The sequence below is a fragment of the Pteropus medius genome, unplaced genomic scaffold, assembly GCF_902729225.1.
Source record: "Pteropus medius unplaced genomic scaffold, Ma_sr-lr_union100, whole genome shotgun sequence".
Taxonomy (NCBI): Eukaryota; Metazoa; Chordata; class Mammalia; order Chiroptera; family Pteropodidae; genus Pteropus; species Pteropus medius.
In genome coordinates, this window is record NW_024344433.1 from 990,511 (window position 1) to 1,010,417 (window position 19,907).

At 41.7% G+C, this 19,907-nt stretch overlaps 1 protein-coding gene across 2 annotated transcripts in view; it reads left to right on the plus strand.

Annotated features, from left to right (window-relative positions):
• The first annotated feature begins 12,329 nt into the window (after nt 1-12,329).
• The window catches only part of TMEM131 (transmembrane protein 131), a 146,648-nt gene continuing 139,070 nt past the window's right edge, over nt 12,330-19,907 (plus strand). For both annotated transcript variants that reach the window (XM_039872497.1, XM_039872498.1), the window contains exon 1: nt 12,330-12,788. In XM_039872497.1, the coding sequence (XP_039728431.1) occupies nt 12,611-12,788 (178 nt within the window). In that variant the 5' untranslated portion in view covers nt 12,330-12,610. The remainder of the gene's footprint in view (nt 12,789-19,907) is intronic.

Sequence of the window (19,907 nt, forward strand, 5' to 3'; positions counted from 1 at the left end):
GTTTTTTTGTTTTAAACTATCTGGACAGTGACATCAATGAGGCAGATGAGTCTGTGTCATCAGGCCTGTGGGAACTTAGCCAACATGCCGTGACCAAGCACCAAGTGCCTCTCTGAGTGGCAGGTCCCGTTAGGTTCAACCATCTATGACAGAGTGGCTGGTCCCCTGCTCTCTCAGTCTTCTTCTAACCGTGGTGTGTCCATTGCACACCCTGCCCTGTAGAGAACTCAGCCTCACCTCATGCGAGACTGCAAGACCTTCTCTTCTCAGACAACTGACTCTGGCAGAATATAAATATGACCTTTGGGACCAGCCAACCTAAACATTGAGGGGTTGACTCCAATAGGAACTGAGAATTTCTACATTATTTTCACTTATAGAATTACAAAGTAATGATGAAAGTTGAGTTTTATAATGAGTTTAAATATCGTCACCCAGAAAATCTTTACCCCTGGCTGTAGGGTCATAGTCCACTGTAATATAACTAGTGAAACTGACTCTTTGATGTGTGTGAGGTCGGACAAATTACTTTGTTTTTCTGAGCTTCAGTTTCTTCATCAGTGAAATGGATGAGGGAGCTGGATAGGACTTTGGGCTTGCAATAAGGATACACACATGTTCAGACATCAAAATCAACCCTCGGAATCAGGATATTTGAGAGCAGGACCAGGCCTGTGTATTTTAAGAAGCCTCTAGAGATGATTCTGACATACACTACTGGTTATTGGCTTAGATTCTTTTAATTCCTGATTTTATACTAATACCCACAATTTGCTTAAAGTAAAACCTGTCTGATAATAGTGCTAAAATTTCTCTCATGAAATTTAAATTGTTTTTAAGATATTATATTCAGATGAATAATTCATTTATAATAAAAGAAAACCAGGTGCAAATGCCTTATTAATCTATATGGCTCTGATATAACCCCATCATTCAAATGAAACTAAGTACTTGATTTTAGGACCATGTTACTGTAATAAATGAGATGTCTTAATTAGAAAATGTTCTATGACATTTGTGACGAAAAAGGGCAGTGTAGGCGTTTCTAGGCAAAGCTACCTCATTGCATCACCACAAAACCTTTAGTCTTAAGAATCAGAGGAAAAGTCTTACATTGAGGATGAGAATAGAGAACTGAAACTTACCATGGAATTGAGAACAGAAATTACAGGCATGGCTAAAAAGCAGAAAATCACAGTATGGAAGCCACCTTCTTGTAACAGGATTCAGTGGGTGAGTCGGAAAGAGCTGATGGAAGAGAAATCCTGGTGGGGTGGACTCGAAACTCTGCTGTATCCCAGGCTCTTCAGTCTGCGCAGATAGGCAGGAACGTGGTCTCAGCCAGTGGAGGATGAAGTAATGCTCCCCCCACCATGGGGAGCAGGTGCAGAACCCCAGCCCACACCCCTGGGCTGGGGGTGATGGTGATGGGGAATGGGTAGGACAGTTCTTCTACTGCTGCTCAGTTTCTCCACCACATCCACGTCAAGCCTCAAAATTGGAATTGAGTTAAGTTATAGAAAAATAATATTGTTTCTCTGGCACAGCCAAGTTTGTGGACTGGGATCCATTCTTGCCACAGAGCTGCTGTTGTCATGACCTTTGTCATTTTATCCCTCCATTCTGAGAACCCTCTGCTCTGTGGTTCAGACAGAGATCACTGACATGCTCAGGGTTCTTCCTGCTCAAAGTACCATCTCACCTCACATTTTTCCAGGGACAGAGCCCCACTTCCTCTCTCCATTAACAGTGAGAGAACTCAATCATTCACTCCTTCATTTCATTCACTCAGTCTAAAAGTGTCATTTGTTGGAGACCACATTAGGCAACAGAAATACAGCAGGGAACAGACCAGTTCTTTCTCTCCTGAAGATTGCATTCTAAAGGTGAGAGACACGGTAAACAAATAAATGTATGTATTGTAAATATGTATCAATTGCTCTGAAGATAAATATAGAAAAAAAAAGTAGAGTAAATAAAGGAAGAGAGACGGAAGGCAGATGCTATTTTGGAGGTGGTCCAGGAAGCCTCTCTGTTGAGCTGACATTTGAGCAGAGAGCTCTGTGAATTTATAAAAATGCTCTATACACATGAAAACCACAGATAATCAGCCACGTGGTACCACAAGGGGACTGTCCTCTTGGTAATATACCTACAGCCGGGTCACAATCTAAGGCTAAATCAAATGACTTCTGAAAGATGGGTAAATGCCACCAAGATGCACATCTTCATTGATGAAAAAGAAACTGGCCAGAAATAAAAACTGGTAGCAGCAGAAATGAGCTTCCATTAAAAACAACTTTCCTTTAAAGATATATAAAATTGCTTACCAAAAGGATACAATTAGGACGAAATCTAAATACTTAAAACTATCAAATCACGTTTCCAAATAGTGTTTTTCCTTACACCGATCTGATTTGAAAATGTTAAGAGAAGGTTTAGAAGTTGGTCCTAGTAATATGAAAAAGGTTCCATAGGGAAACAGAGAAAAAAGCCAACAGAAGGCCTTCTATTAACTGCAAGTGGGAGGAAAGATGGCGAAGTGGAGACAGTGAGGCTTTGGAATCAGGCAGACGTTGGTTTGAATGGAAACTGAGACGGGAGTTAAATAACTTGCCTAAATTCGCACAGCCAGTAAGGCACAAAGCCAGGATTAAAGCTCAGGCAGGTCTCAAAAGAATTGTGCTGAGAGGGGAAAAGAATCAATCTCAAAACCGTTATATACTGTCTGATTCCATTTATATAACATTCTTGAAGTAACAAAATTACAGAGCTAGAGGATAGATTAGTGGTTGCCAAAGGTTAGAGAGGGAGGTGGACTGTAGCTATAAAGGAGTACGTGAGAGAGCCTGTGGTGATGCAACAGCTCTGTATCTTGATTGTGATGGTAATTACACAAATCTACATGTAATAAATGGATGGAATTAAAAACACACACACACACACACACACACACACACACACACGAACGCATTAAAACTGGTGGAATCTGAGAAAGCTTTGTGCATTGCCCCAGTGTCGATTTCCTAGTTTTGACTGTACTGTATACTGTATTTCTGCAAGATGTTACTATTGGGGGAAACTTGGTGAAGGGTACATAGGATTTCTCCTGTTCACAACTGCATGTGAAAACAATTATTTCAAAATTAAAAGTTAAAACAAACATCTTAGAGAGGAAGGCACATTAGCTGGCCATCAGGAGTTAAAGTATTCATCTGCCATTCATGCCTACTCAAAATCTTCTAAACGTGTTAGAAGAATTCCTAGTTCTGATGAGCTCCTAGATTGTGAACTGAACCTTCAACATTACATGCCATCTCCTACCTTTCCAGCACCCCCCTCCCACTGCGGTACAGGTATCTGACTTGGGTTCTGCCGATTGGAGGAAATCAGCATGACACACCGTTTGGAAGGTGACTTCAGAGTTTAGGGCATGTGTGTGGCTGGTGTGGTGGAGGCAGAGGCAGCATGGTTCCGGGGCCAGATCTTCCTTGACAGGTTGGCTCTGTGCAGGAGCTTGGATGATGTCTCCAAAGGTCGAGACTAATATATACCTTCAGCCCCTCTATGGTCACCGTGATCTTTCCAATACCTCCTAATAATCTCCTTCTTGTTTAAACCAACTGGAGCAGTGGATACAGGATCTAGAAGCTCAAGTCTAGTCGTGAGGACAGAGATGAGTGTCATGTCTAATAATCAGCATGGTTTTCAGGACGGAAGGAAGAGTGAGTGCAGCGGAAGGCCAGAATGATTTTTCAGACAACCAATTTGAGGATTAACTGATTTTTCTCTGCTGTTTGTTTTCTATTTCATTAATTTTTACTCCTATGTTTATTTCCTTCTTTCTATTTAACAGATCTTAATTTTCTACTTTTCTAGCTTCTTAAGATGCAAGCTTACCTTGTTGATTTTAAACTTTTCTTCTTTTCTAGTATAAGCATTCAAAGTGATTCTTTTTTCTCTAAGCAATGCTCAGGCTTCATCCCATAAATTTTGATATGTCAGGTTTTCATTATCCTCCAGCTAGAAATATATTCTAATTTCTCTTATGATTTCTTCCTTGACAATGTGCATTATTTAAAGAGTTTCATTTCCAAACACGTGGGGGTTTCATTTTCCTCATATCTTTCTAATGTTGATCTCTAGTTTACTTCTGCTGTGGACAAAGAACATACATAGTCTGTATGATTTTAGTCCTGTTAAACTCATCAAGGATTGTTTTATGGCCCAGCAGATGGTGTATCTGGCTGAACACATATGCACTTGAAAAGACCATGCATTCTGATTTTCCTAGGTGAGGTATTCCATAAACATCAATGAGGTCAAGTTGATAGACAGTGTTGTGTAAATCTCTGTTTTCATGATTTCTGCTTACTTTTTCAGTTAAATACTGACAGAGTGGTATTAAAATCAGTGCTATAAGTTTGGAGTAGTCTAGATCTCCTTTCATTTTTTAACAGTTTTTAAGATTTTCTTTTTATTTTGAATATTTATATGCTCTTGTACTAGTTACTTATTGCTGTGTAGCAAATTACTCCCCAGTTTAGCAGCTTAAAACAACAAGCATTTATTATCAGGAATCTGGGTGTGGCTTGGTGGGGGGTTTCTGGCTCAGGATTTCTCAGAAGTTTGTCATCAGAGTGTCAGCTTGGCCTGTAGTCATAGTCATCTTGAGGCTCCCAGTCAGCTTCTAGGCTCACTCACGAGGCTGCTGGCAGGCCTCGGGTCCCTGCTGGCTGTGGGCTAGTACCTCAATTAGTGAGCCATCCACAGGGATGTGAATAACATGGCAGTTTCCTTCTCTAGAGAGGACAGAGATTTTTATAACCTAATCTGGAAGTAAACTCACATCACTGTTGCTATATTCTTTTCATCAGAAGTGTTTTTAGATTCAGCACACCGTCAAGGTTGGGGGTGCAGTTTACAGAAAGAAGTGAACAAGAGAATGTGGAGCTGACTGGAGGCCATCTTCGAGTCTTCCTAGAGGCACTCAACAAAGAAAGGAACCTCAGTTGTGTGTATATATATATTTGGAGATACTGAGTTATTTCATGGCATCCGTGAAAATGATGAGTGACCAGACCTCAGCAGAGTGGGGCTCACGGCAGTCCTGAGGACTCTGCAGTCAGACTTCGTAGACGGTCCTATGTAAGCTCTGCCATTTACATAACTCAGAATTTATCCTCCGCGGCCATATCTCTTAGGAAACATTTCAAGAGAAGCTGATCAGACCAGTCTGAGGCAGACTTCAGCAGTCAGCCTGCTGCGGCAGGGAGGACAGGTCCTGAGGGTAAGCCCAGCGGCCCACCCCTGGGATGAAGGAGCACTGCTGGCAGGCAAGGATTGTCCAGGCTAGGAGTCACCCTGGCGTCGCCCACAGCCTCCAATATGAATGGGATGGCTGTGATTAGAGCTGAGAGTGGGCTGGCTCAGGGCAAACATCTGTGATGAAGAGCAGGGGGCCTTAGGAGGCGGGGATTGAGGGCAATGGCGTCTGCAGTAGCCTACGTGTCACACCACAGGTCTATCTGTGGTCCCGGATCATGCCCCACACATTTTTGCACACCTCAAGAGTCTCTGCCCATGTTAACCACCAAAAGGACTACAATGTCCTGCCGGGGCCACAGAGTAACCAGAGGAGAGGAGTTTTCCAGAAAGTGAATTCTGCTTTCTCTAAACGTTGGTGCTTTAATTTCAAGTGTTTAACCACTTGAAATTGAGTGTTTTAAATCTGGTAATTTAAAACCATGTAATATGTCTGGTAAAATGTCTTCATGACCACGCATTAACAAGTATTTGAATTATTCTTAAAAAAAAATGTCATCAAAGAACTGGTCTGTGCAAGTTCTCCAGGGGAATATTTGTGTTTCAGAGTCCATCTACGTTATGGTTGGCATCTGTATTCTGTCATAAGGTGGGCTGCTTTGAATCCCCCTTTGATAATACACAGGCCAGGGAACACAAATAGCAGAGTCCTTGATCTTCATATGTGTTCTGTCACACGATAGAAAATATGATTGCAAAAAAAAAGAACAATTCTTGTTGGAGAAAATACTAATACTTTTTGACTACATGTTCGTCTCATTGCGACAACTTCCCACCAGAAATCCATAGGATTTCAGCACAAGAAATGGACCTGACTACTGCGTGGAGGCTGGCTCTGGAGGGGTCCCCTTCACTTCCAGTTATTGTCTGGCAAATTACTTAGCCTCTCTAAATCTCAGTTTCCACAGTTTCTTGTCTAACTGATAAAAATGACAACTGATGGCTAGTTATAAGGACTGAAATAACCTAAGTTTCATGGAACTAGCTAGCACTTGGCAGATGCTCAATGTCACTGTTGTAATAGTGATTATCACAACAGAAAAGGAAACAGAGGCCATTCATGAAGCGACTTGTCCAAGATTATGGCAGGTAGAAACCCTAGGCCAGGGTTTCATCTTTGTTTCATCTTTAGGTCCATTTAATTTAATATCTTATATGTCTATAGTGTTTTATTTAGCAGAGTACTCTTATAATTATTGCATTAATTTTTGCATTGTAATAATGTATTATAATAATGTCAAGTGTGTGACATTACTAAGTGTGTGACAGCTGGAATACCTTCTCTCAGGCTCCATACCAAATGGCCAATTCTTGATTCCTGAGTTAAGGAACTGACACTAGGCTTGATGGAGAGAATTGCATCTCTCTGACCTCATCTTCATCCCTGCACTGGTCTTTATTTCACCATCTTATGTTATTAAAGTTTTCATTGTTTTTCATCATTTCTGGTCTCCATCTGAGCTTCTTGATTATATCAGTCCTCACCTTGACCATTCCTGGCATTTTTATAGCTGCAAACAGTTAAATAATGGGGAGAGGTAGAAACAAAGTGTTCCCCGATGCATTGTTCCATGTCTTTTTTTCCCCTGAATGATTTTCTAAGGTTGCTGATTATGACACATTCAGTATTACTGACACCCAATCATGACATTTTCAGTACAATTGAGTGATGGCTGAAGTAGATTTCTTTAACAATGATGTTTAGGAACATTCAGGAATTCAGGGCAATCTAAGATTCAATTTCAAAATATTTACTGAGTGCTAGAGAGAACAAAGATGGGGGAGGTGGGAGGAACAAGAAAAATACAGAATATTACAGGCATCTTCTGTCCTCAAGAATATTATTTCCCTCCTTTTGATGAAAAAATCACCAAACCACATGAAACATCTAAAAAAATCCCAAGGTTAATAATAAGTCTTCAAGGAGAGAAAAAGTTAGAGAGCTACTGGAGCCTGGTGTGGAGAATTTGAAATGGAAGGCTGAAATGCTGATTTATTTCAAACCAGGATGTTTGCCACGAAAACATTTCTTAAGAATGCTGGAAAGATTAATATAGGCTTGTAAACTGTGTCAGTCAGCTCAGAAGGGAACTAGTGAACAGAGCCCAGTTAATCGTAGCATCTAAATGCAATGTGCTTACTGGCAGAGGCATGTATGTGGTAGCAGTTACAGTCATCGATAAGGCCTTAGTTTGTATGAATTTGAAAACTGCAAAGGAATCTAGTTTTCCTGAGGGATATATGAGTAAAGAGCTTCAAATAGGATGGGATCCACATAGGTAGCAAGCTCAGTCCCCACCTCATAAGCCACTGTCCTCACCTTACAACACGAACCTGTCCTCTCTAGCACTCTGGGTTTATTTGTCTCACCGTAGGTGATAGCAATTTACCTAGTAGGTTGAACAGACCTAAACCTGGGACTTGTGAGTTGATTTCTTTTTCTTTTTAAGAATAACACCAAGGGAAACCTACCAAGGAATAAGGCACACAGCAGACAAAATGAGCAGATTGCTCTGTATATTGAAGAAGATTGTCAATATGCTACATTTCTTCTCATTCACTTGGTTGCTAGGGGCCTTATTCATACTCTGAACTAGATAAAAGAGAAACAGAACTAACTACAAAGAAAAATCAGTTGAAGAAGTTGAAAGTCTGAATAAATACAGAAATTGGTAGAACCCGGAGTTGTCTTTCTTTAATACTCCCTCTCCTCTTTTTTCCTTTGGTTCAGTCCCTCCTATCATATTTTGTACATGTCTAACTTATTCACTATATTTTTAAGGTCCTTCGAGGGGAAGGACTATGTCTTGCTGATCTTTATCTTTTGGTTCTATTTACTCATCCATCCACTCATCTATCCATCAGTTTAATGCCTAATATATTCTAGAAGCTTGGGATATATCAGTGAACAAAACAGATAGGGGTGAAAGACATATAATAACAATACATAATGAATAAGTAAATTATATCATATTTTAGTATTATATAGTTTTATGGGGAAAAAAAAGACAAATGAGCACAGGGTAAGGAGGACTGGGCCTGGGAGGGGTGCGTATATTAATCTGAAGTTATCAGCAGTGGTAGTCAGAGCATGCCTCACTGAGAAGATGTTAACTGAGCCAAGACTGAAAGTAGGTGAGAAAGTGGGTGGAGCCGGACTGAAGGAAGAGAAAGCACTTTAGACAGAGGGAAGGGCTAGGGCAGAGGCCCTGGAGCAGAAGCACACCTAGTGTGTTTGAGGAACAAGATGGTGGTAAGTTCAGCTGAAATAGCCTGAGCCAGGAGGAGTACAGCAGAAATGCACATCAAGGCCATGGGGAACCAAACTGTGTAGAGCCACCCGGGGCTATTGTAAGAGCTTTGGCTCTTACTTGAGATGGGAGCCCCAGCAGGAGGGACATAGGATGTCTTATGTTTTAAATGGGTCATTCTGACTACTGCGTTTGACAAGCGACCATTAACATGCAAATTTATGTCAAATATGAAGCAAACACCACCAGAATTCAAAAAATGTTTTTTCAAAGCTGAGTGTATATACTTGCCAGGCAAGGAAACACACCAGTGAAAAAGTTCCTTGAGTAATTCATGAGTTGGGAAAAATCAGGTTTTTAAAAACTAGAAAGAGGGGAGGGGCTTCATGGTGGTTATGCTAATCAGGGATTGAAAACCAGCCCTTTGGCTAGAACAGCGTTGGATAAAACAAGTTCTTTGTTCCCTGGACTGGAATGAGTCTCCACTTAGGTCTAACATGGGTCTGGTCTGGCTTGGAGGGTCACTAGAAGTTCATAGTCCTTCATCAGCTTCGGTTGGTTTGAACCCACTGAGGTGTAACACAGCATTCCATTTTGCTATCTCCTAGGCAAGTGCTGTAAGTGGAAAATTTTCCTTTTACAGTTGGAAACAGGGAAACCTGTTAGGAAGCTCTTGCAGAAACGCAGGCAGAAGACGATGGGGCTCATTCCAGCGCAGCCCACAGAGGTGGTGAGAAACTGTTCGATTCTGGGTATATCTGGAGATGGATAAAGAATAACTCCTAGGTCTTTGGTCTGTGCAGCTGGATGGCTGGAGTTGCCCTGGGAAAACTGGGTGGAGCAGGTTTGGGGAGAAAAATCAGGAGTTCATGGGAGTTTAATATATCTATTAGATGGGCGGGGGGGAGGAACAACAGAGACAGGCCTGGCTGGTGACATAAAGTTGGGATTTGAAAGAGTTTGAGATGGTGTTGCATTCCAGGGCCAGTGCATTCGCCCAGGGAGCCAGTGAGATAGGGCTCTGGAGACTCCATAACAGTTTTCTCCTTCTGGCCCCAAGTTTTAATTCGTATATATTTTTATTATAGTAAAAGTATTTTTGTAAGCCTCCCCAAATATTCTGTAGAATGAAATGGGAATATAAATCAATTATCTTTGAAACTCTAACTGTGCCTAACATGATGTTTTGAGAAAAGTAGGTACTCAGTAATAGCTACCATTTACGATCTCTTATGTGTGCTAGACACTATCTTATACATTTACCAACAAATCTTGCTTACACTTCCCAAATTTATTAGATTTCATTTTACAGATAGGGAAACCAAGGTCAGAAAAGTCGAGTAATTTTGCTAGCATCTTATATATTGTTAATAAAGGCAGGGCTGGGTTTAAGCCCAAATGCCTCTGAATGCGTTTGAACTCCACTTTCAGTAGTAGTTTACTAATCTGGGTAGAAAGCAAAGCCAGTATGTGAGGAGTCCCAACAACTTGGAATTCCTGGCATTGATCAATTTTTGTGACAGTCTTCAAACTTGACAGTCTATCAGAATCACTCAGGAGGCTTGTTAAAACACAGATTGCTGGACCTCAGCCCAGAGTTTCTGATTCCACAGGCCTGGGATGTGCCCTGCCAATTTGCATCTCTAATAAGCTCCCAGGTGAAGCTGATGCTGCTGGTCTGGGTTGACACAGAGAACCACTGGTTTAGCGGGTTTTCCCTGATTCTGCCAGCAAAATAGCCTGCCTCCACCTGCCAAATTCCTGAAAGAGGAGAAAGGAGAGCAGCAGCTAGTCAGAACTTCAGGAGGGCTCTTGGTCATAGTTCCTTTAGTTTTGACCAACAGCGCTCTCCTTCTCAAGGCCCATGAGAGAGGAAATGAAAGGGTGATGGTGGCTCAACTCCAGGTTTTCCCCAACACACCGTTCACCAATCTGTCTAGTACAAGTCCTTTTATTGTCATGCTCCCAGCAGTCTCAGTGTCCTTTCCTGGGAACAAACTTCATCATTGTCCCTCCAGTTCCCAGCGTCCATCAGGCACAGGGGAGGTTCAGGTATGGTGGGCCTTAAAAGCCTCCACAACTATTGAGGGCACCACAAACAAGAATCCAAGCTTATAAATACACAATTAGGTACAGGGCCTTCTAAGGGACTTGTACAAGAGAGGGGCCCTATGGCTGAAGCTCCATTAACTTAATGGGAGAGCAGCCTCTGATCAAACATGTCTGTATATGCCTAAACTCCAATTACACACATATGCAAGTTATTTCCCATGGGGCTCGTGAGTCTGGGGCTAATCAGAGGACATGGTTGATTCTTGTGAAAGAACCTGAGCACTTCATGGCTTCTCTACCCTGAACCTGGTGATGTAGGAGGGCTGCTGACTCCTTAGGGTGCACACTGGTAGGTAACCTTGGACCCAGCTGAGGCATTCAGTTACCTTGGCAGCTTTTTGGCCTCTGTTGCCTTAGGCATATCGGAAAAGCCAACTTAGAGATAACAATCCTATTTCATTACGTCAATAACGAAATTTGATTAGTCAGTTTTAACGCTAATATTTGGAAAAATAAAACTGCTTTTCAAAGTCATTAGGTAAGGCCATTAAAAAAAAAGACTAGCCAATTATGGTCCATTTCAAACCTGGAAAAAAATATTAATTTATAAAGTGATTGTTTAACGAAGAAGCCTACTACCTACAGTAGCATTTGCAGTTCCTTTTGTAAGTCTTTCTAAAATCTATTTTCCCATGTAGTTTATTCTAAGACCTATTGTGGGTGTGTTTAGGCTTTAAAATACATTAATTCATTCGACAAATACTTCTAAGGATAAGCAAATGGCTCTGGAGTCACGAGAAGCTACTAAAATAAGTAAAGAAGGACTCCCTCAAGGAGCTGAAACTAAGTTTGGGAGAGGAGAGCCACGTACACCGAGAACCTCCACGTAAGGGGGAAGGGGTATCTGAGGAATCAGTCGTTTTCGTGAAGGAGACTAAAGGAGACAGCCGTTGATTTGGGCCTTGAAGAAAATATGTGAACAAAACGTCTTAAGAACTATTCCGAGAAGGAGAAAGCCAACAGGGCCACTGGACACCTTCCTAGAGAACAATCTGCCTTCTTCTAGGGTCCTTGCTGCTTTATACACACACAACGAACTGGGAACAATGCAAGGGCAAGAGGGTTCCAGGATGCGCTCCTGAGCAGTCCCCACAGGGAACAGAGATGAATAGAGCAAGCAGGTTCCTGTACTCCAGGAAGGCCACCAGGAACTGAATCATGCCCGGGGTATTCTCCAAGCGGCTGAGAGGCGGAGGTGCGACCCAGAAGAGTCACAGGAATGGATTTTCAGCGCCGGGCCTCAGTATCCTGAGGCACACTCAGTCGTCTGGATCTCGCATTGCAGTGCTAGAGTCGAGGGAGCAAGTCCCGGGAGCAGAGCAGGGCCCGAGCCGCCCGCCCCGGCCCCGCCCACACCACGGCGGCTGCGCAGCAAGACTTCCCATCCTCCGCGAAGCGTGAGCCGCCATTATAAGTCCTGGCGGCCGGCCCGGGCCGCTTCCTTCCTCCTACCCGCAGGGAAGCGGTGACGTGTTGGGTTTGTGCTACCGCCTCCCGGCTCCACAGGCTGTGAACCTCCGAGAGCGGGACAAAGGATTCGGGCCCCCAGCGTCCCGGCCGAACAGCTGAGGTGTTGGTCCCCAGGTGACGCACAGCAGGGGCGGTGCCCAGGGTTGCGCCCCGCCCCTCGCAGGCCAGCGCCCGTGGCCTGTGCCCGTTTCCAGTATGGCCGCCTGCCGTGCTTGACCCGCGGCCTCTCCGCTTCGACTCCTCGCAGGCGATGCCGAGGCCGCGGCAGTGACTGACACTCTCGCTGACACGCACACACGGACCCAGACCCACGCCCGGAGCCCCAGCCCTGGGCCCCGAGCCGCGCTCTCCCCCGGCGCTGCCGCCTGAGCCCGGACCACGGCTCCCGCGCCGCCGCCTCGCCGAGAAGGGCCGCGCCGGATCTCGAGCGCGGCGGTCCCTGGCCGGCAGGGATGGGGAAGCGGGCGGGAGGAGCAGCTGGAGCCGCCGCCGCCTCCACGTCCGCCGGGGCCGGTCTGGAGCCCGCGGCCGGCCGTGGCGGGGGTCCACGGAGCGCAGCCGCGGGCCTCCTGGGAGCGCTGCACCTGGTGATGACCCTTGTTGTGGCCGCGGCGCGGGCGGAGAAGGAAGGTGGGTGTCACCGGCCGACGTCTCCCCGGCCCGGCCCCGCGCTGTCACCGCGCCCTCGCGGAGGCCGCTGCCGGGCTGCGACCTGGTGGCAGGGCCGCGGCGCGGGGCTCCGTCGGGCCGAAGTTGCTGGGTCGAGCCCTGTCCGGAGCCGCAAACTTGTCATCCGGATGCCAACTCGCGGCGTTGGCCACACGGAGTTGCTCTGTTGTCCGTGATTCCTTCCCCTTGTCCTCCCCCTTGTCTGCTGTCACTGCCATTTCAAAACTTCCTGACTTCTCGGGTATTCTTGCGACTTGGCCCACTCGGGGTGCGGGGAGGGGGACATATTTTTAGACTTGACTTCTGTTAATAGGCAAATTTTAGGACAACTTTTTTTCTCTGTTGTGATTTTAATAACGGCATGCAGACCGAACTCACTTTGAAATGTAAAAATAGTGAGGCTGGTAGAAAGGCTTCAGAGTACAGCTTACAACATTTTACTTTGAATTCGTTCAAACATTTTTTGGAGAGGGATCTTGTTTCTTCACCTTCCTTCTCCAGTATCTCTTTGCAGTGTTGATGGTTGTTTAGCTAACAATTTTCTCAATGTATGTATATGTAATACAATTTTATTTAGCTTTCCAGTAAGCTGTTGGAAGTCTGTTTACATTTTTTATTTTAAGGTAACGTAATTGGGTGTCATCGTCAATGTGAAAGACTTTAAAAACAAATGTCAAGTTTCTAGTTTGCAAACTTTATAATTTACAGCCAAGGACTGGACCCTGTTTTAAAAACTCATTAGAATTGTATGACTGTAAAGCGGTCCTTTTACAGGGTTAAGTATTATTTTGTAATCTAAAGGACCCAATCTATAATTTTGTCGATACTACTTGTTTTTGAACCTAGGGAAATGAGTCACAGAGCCTTTGTGAAGTTTAGCTTTTGTTTCAAACTGAACTGCCACTGCAAGGAAATAATTTCTTGCCACAGTAACTTTATAGTTGATGTTTCACTTTAAAGTCATTTTATCCTGAAAGCACCAGCAAGTACAAACCAAATTAATGTGAAAGGGCAAATGTGCTTCAGTTTACTATTTATTTTTGTTCAAAACATTACATTCCCTTATTTCACTATAAGCAGCCTTAATCTGGATTAACATAGGTGGAAATTATTTAAAGAATTACCATCTATAGAAAGGATTAATTGACGGGCAAGGTTATTTCTAGAATAAAATACTGCTGCTTTAGGACCAGTCAGGCCTGGGGTTGTCGTACTTCATTATGGTTACAAATCTGTAGTTAGTTGATGATTTTTGTGTGTCCTAGGTGCCCAGCACAGTCTGGTATGGAGCTGGTGTCCAGTAAACCTAAAATAGTACATTAATGTAATGGGCACGTCTCCTTGATTAAAGTCGTCCTTGGCAGGTATTGCGTCCTTGTTTTTCTGTTCCTTTGCTTACCTTGCACGGTGCCAGACACAGGGTAGGCATTTAACATTTGTTAGAGTGAATGAGTAGCTTTATGGGCCATTATTAAATACACAGAGAAATAAAAGAATGGTTGAGCGGAGTAAAACATTAAGTTTGTGTTATCCTAATGCATATCTTTCCAAGAGCCATTATGCTAATTATCTAGATATAGTTAAGTAAACAAATCCCCTTTTTGAGAAATGTCAGCCTAAATTATATTTCCTGATTTCCCATTTGGGTAGTTGAAAAGTTTTATCCCACAGCTTTAATACCCTGTAAATGTCAAGGGCAGGTGAGGAGACTACCTGTCAGGGTGTAAAGTATAAAAAGACATGATTGAATCAGCCATGGTCCTGGCAGAGTCAGACATCTTTTGTGGCCCATGTTGTGACTGTATGAACAATCCAAATGTATGAACTAGCTGTTCAAGATATAGTAATTATCCTCATATAGAAAGACGATAGGCCTCTGCTCATCATGAATGGGTCTGGTTCAAACCAAGTATTCCTGAAGCTAGCTTCAAAAAACAGCTTGTGCTTGCAATCTTTCTGCTGATCAAACTCTCCTATTGTTTTTGTTTGAGTAAATAGGAGAAATGAGATTGATTTTCTTACATGATTGTGATACCATGAGTTTGGCATCTGATGGGGCACATGCACATTTGCCCCAAAAGTATGCTGTCGAGTTTTTTTCAGAAAGTCTGGGCAGATTTCTAAAGGTAGCTGAGTTCAATGTGTCCACCAATACTCTAGGGATTTGTTGTGCTTATTTTAGTAATATAAACTAGTTTACTTTTTCAAAGTTAAGATTTACCTGCAATTGTAATGATATTTCTCTGGATATTTTGTATGTTTGTATAGTTTTCCTCCACTGCATTAGAATTTCCTTAGAAAATCTTCAGAACGAAATAAAACATTGTCTTTTGAAGAACACCAACAGAAATAGCTAGATTACCTAATACACTTTTTAATGTTTGGACTACATGTTAATTTTCGTAAGTCAGAAGCATGAGCCATTCATTGTGTTAACATCCTATATATCTTAACATTCCTAAATCTTAACATCCATCTTTACTGATTATGGGGATGTATTATCACTAGTCCAGAGAAAAAAGACCTTTGAGAATGTTTTGGCTATGCTCTGTGGTTTGTAAGGACTTTGAAAGAGTTGGCAAAGGTAAAAGTTACTATAATTACTACACATAACTCACTTATTCTGCATTGGTGTCAAGCTTTTCCTTGAAACAAATCTAGTTGAGAATAGTGAAAGGAATGTATGTGTGTGGTGAAAATAGATTTAAAAATATATAGCAAAACTGTATATATTAAATGTATAAATTTTAGTAGTATTTTGATTTATAAATAATTGGTAAATTTTGACCAGCAAATAAGAACTTTTTAAAAAAACATATCATAGAGTTTCATTGTGAAATGGGTTTGTAGAAGGCTTGGTTGTCTTTCTAAATAATAAAGTACATTTTATGTGTCTAGTGAATATAAACTTGGATAAATTTTCAGGAATATGATTCTTTTAGTCTGACAATTTATATTTCAATGTCACATTTATTTTCATTAATTGGCTATTATGGCAGAGCCAAGTCTGACAGTTTTTATTAAGACTTTTAAATTCATTTGCCAGATATCTTAGTTTCATGAACAAATTTTTGATTTAAGCTGTATATGTGACAAGTGCTGAAGGACAGTACAATAATGTTTTATCTACAAAGCATATGAACAAAGTACTCAGGAATAAAGGCCAGAAGAAAGAGCTAGAAACCTAATTTAATTAGGTGATTTGTCTTAGGATGATAGAGTTGATTAGGAGTGCTATTTACTTTTTTTAATCAAACTTATGTAAATGTAAAAGCTTTTTAAAAGTGATTTTCTTAAGAGTGAAATGTTTTAATCCTTTGGGAAGAGAGTAGCTACTGTTTAATTTAGGGTCTGGTAAGTAGAATATTACTTCATTAATATTGCTTTGCCAGTGTTCAGTTGCTTGTTCTAAAAGCTGTTGACTACTTCCGGGAAGGAGCCTTGGAATCCTGTAGTTGGAAAAAGTGTCCTCTTTCTCTTGCTAATGACTGTTTCCTCTTTATAATCCTTGCAGGGGATCCTTGTAGACCTCTGCCAGGAGGATCAGCTTTTGGAAGTAGATGTAAAATCTTATTTGTTATCATTCAGAGTACTAATAAGCCAAACTATTCTTAAGGAAAATTAAATCATTGCTGGGTGCTTGATATTTTAAAAATTCTCCATCTGCCTGTGGCTTCAGCTTTCTGATTGGCCTTGTTGTACTGCTGAGAGAACTTTTTACTGTGGCTGAATTTTCCCTTACTATCTGTTCTAAGCAGTGTTAGGTACGGTTGATAGCTGCTTCTTGGAACTTTTTCTTCCTTGGTTTCTGTGACTTCATACTTGGTTATGATCCTGCCCTAGTTGTCAGTCACTGTTCTCCCAGTGGATGGATATCTTCCTTCCTGTGCATGTCTAGCCACCAGCACACACTGCACATGGCCAGAGCAGAATTCACGTGCCACCTCTGGTTTCTGTTTTGGTTAATGCCATGATTATTCTCTCTGCCACCTTGGTCTCATTTTTGACCCTTTACCAATAGCATCAATGCCTGTTAACTCTCTTGGTCAGCTCTCCTGCAGCCTCCAGCCTGGCGCACTGCAGTGGGCTCTCACCTCTCAACTTTCTCCAGTTTTGTTCATTCCTTCAGTCTCCTCTCTGAATTTGCTTTGTCTCCATTACTCGTCTGTTCTTCATTTTGATGCTTAATCATGTATGCCGTGTTTAACTGCTTAAGTTATTTTATGGGTGTCATTCTTTGCCCAGACTGCAGTTTCTGTAGGGCAGAACCTCTGTCAACATCTGCCAGTGTACATAGCAGGCATTTGGTTTTAAATGAAGATTTGCCTAAAATGACCTTATCCTTCCCTTCTCGAACCCGAGAGCTGGATTGAGTCAAGAGTACAGGTAAAAGTCTGAACTCAGATGCAGGTGTCATTAGGACTTCTGCTATAATAAGACATAGGGTGACACCACCTGTTTCTTCCCTACATGTTGCTTTCTTTTGTAACTAAAGTGAGTAATAAATACTTACCTAAACCATCACTTTTGTAACTTTTGGATTTTAAGATTTTAGATTCTCATAAAACCCCAATTTATAGATCATGAAACAGTCACAGAGAAATCAAGTCACACAGGCGGACGTTGGCAGTAGTGCGGGTTGAGTTCCAGAACACGGCAGTAAAGTGAGTCTTAGTCTTTTTGCTGATGGAGAGTCTTGCCTTCAATTTGTTAAAAAACAAATATCTGAAAAGCACAATGAAGTGAAGCATAGTAAAATGAGATCTGCTGTATTCCCAAGGAAACAGAGCTGGTGGGTGGTTGAGCCAGGCTTCCTGATGACACAGACCCATCTGCCCCTAAGCCAAGTTGTATGATCCTGAGTGAGCCCTTAAGGCAGTAGATTTTGTCATGCTGTACACCACCTGGAGGAAAAGCAGAGCTGCCAGTTGGTATAAAACCAGTACATTAAATATTCAAGTGAAGTGCGCCTTTTTTTAAACTGCCACTAACGTCCACATCACTTTTTGTGGATAACCATTAAAATCACGTGCCATTCTGGATCATGCGCATTCTTATGAGGAGACCAAGAAACCCCCTAATGGCTGAATCAGGGAGCAGGCACTTGATACTGGAAGCTACTGACTCTTTGCTCATGATTTAGGTGTCTGGTCCGTTGCTTAGGTTGTGTTTGGGCTGTACTGTATTCTGTGAACATATCTTAGAACACATCTTAGAGCACATTCTAGATTGGTGTGACAAGCTAGTCCAGACAAGTAGAATAGACTCAGAAATTGACCCTGGATTAAAAGGAACTGGAGGTAATCCAAAAGCTGATAGTGGCAGTGGCTTTTGAAAATCAGAGTGCTGAGAGCTGCAGAAGTCCATTTCTGGTGCTTCGTTCTTTCCTACGAAGATGTTTTGGGGTTAGGTGGTCATGAGCTTCATCTGCGGTACTAGGTCAGTTTTTCTTTCTTTCCTGTGTGATTGTTTTAGAAGGATTTTCAGAAAGCTATACTCTTGGCTTGATGCATTTTGTTGCATATAACCCTTAGAGCAAAGGTCTGAAAAATGCCTAAGGTCTAAGAGAGCACTTGGCATGATCTGTTATGATAGAGTGCCACACCTGCTGTATTCGCTTATTGTGATAGAAAACACATAACATAAAATTTACCATCTTAACCATTTTTAAGTGTTCAGTTCAGTCATGTTAAGTATATTCACACAATTGTGCAACAGGTTTCCAGAACTTTTCAATCTTATGTAACTAAACTCTGTCTTCATTAAACATAAACTCCTCGTTTCTTATCCCTCCACCAACCCACCCTAATCCCTGTCCCACAGCCCCCGCCAACCACCATTCTACTTTCTGTTTTTATTAATTTGGCTACTTTACATAACTCATGTAAGTGGAATCATGTAGGATTTGTCTTTTTATGACTGGTTTATTTCACTTAGCATAATGTCCTCAAGGTTCATCCATGTTCTAGCATGCAACAGTATCTCTTTTCTTTTAAGGCTGAATGATATTCTATTGTATGTATAGACCATTTTTCCATTTTCTTTATCCATTTACCTGTCAATAATACTACTATAGGTGTGCAAGTGTCTCTACAAGATCTTACTTAAATTCTTTTAATTCTTTAATTGTATACCCAGAAGTGGGATTGCTGGATCATGTAGTAGTTCTATTTTTAATATTTTTGAGAAACTGCCATACTGTTTTTCCATTGCAGCTGTACTACTAACAGTGCATAGACGTTCAGTTTACAGTCCAACAGTGCACAAAGGTTCAGTTTCTCCACATTCTTGCCAGCACTTGTTATTTTTTGTTTCTTTTTTATAGTGTTTTCTAATAGTTTTTATAGTGGCCATCCTAATGGATGTCAGGTAATAACTCATTGTGTTTTTGATTTGCATATCTAATAATTAGTGATATTGAGCATCGCTATTTATATATCTTTTTCTTTTTTTGGAGAAATCTCTTCAAGTCCTTGTCCATTTTTTAATTGGGTTTTTTTTGTTGTTGAGTTGTAGGAGTTCTTTATATATTCTGGATATTAACTCCTTAGCAGATAAATGATTTGCAAATATCTTCTCTCATTCCATAGATTGTCTTTTTATTTTGTTGTTTCTTTTGCTGTGTAGAAGCTTTTTAGTTTGAGGTAGTCCCATTTGTCTATTTTTGCTTTTATTGCCTGTGCTTTTGATGTCGTATCCAAGAAAACATTGCCAAATGCAAGGTCATGAAGCTTTTTCCCCATACTAGCTTCTAGGATTTTTACAGTTCGGGGTCTTGTATTTTGTTCTTTAATCTGTTTTGAGTTAATTTTTGTATATGATAGAAGATCAGGGTCCAAAGTCATTTTTTTGCATGTAGATGTCCTGTCTTCCGAGCATCATTTGTTGAAGAGACCATCCATTCCTCCATTGAGTGGGCTTGGAACCCTTGTATGAAGATCACATGGCCATATAGATGAGAGTTTATTTCTAGGCTCTCTATTCCATTGATCTGTTTGTCTTTATGCCAGTATACACTGTTTTGATTACTGTAGCTTTGTTATATGTTTTGAATTCAGGATGAATGCAACCTCAAACTTT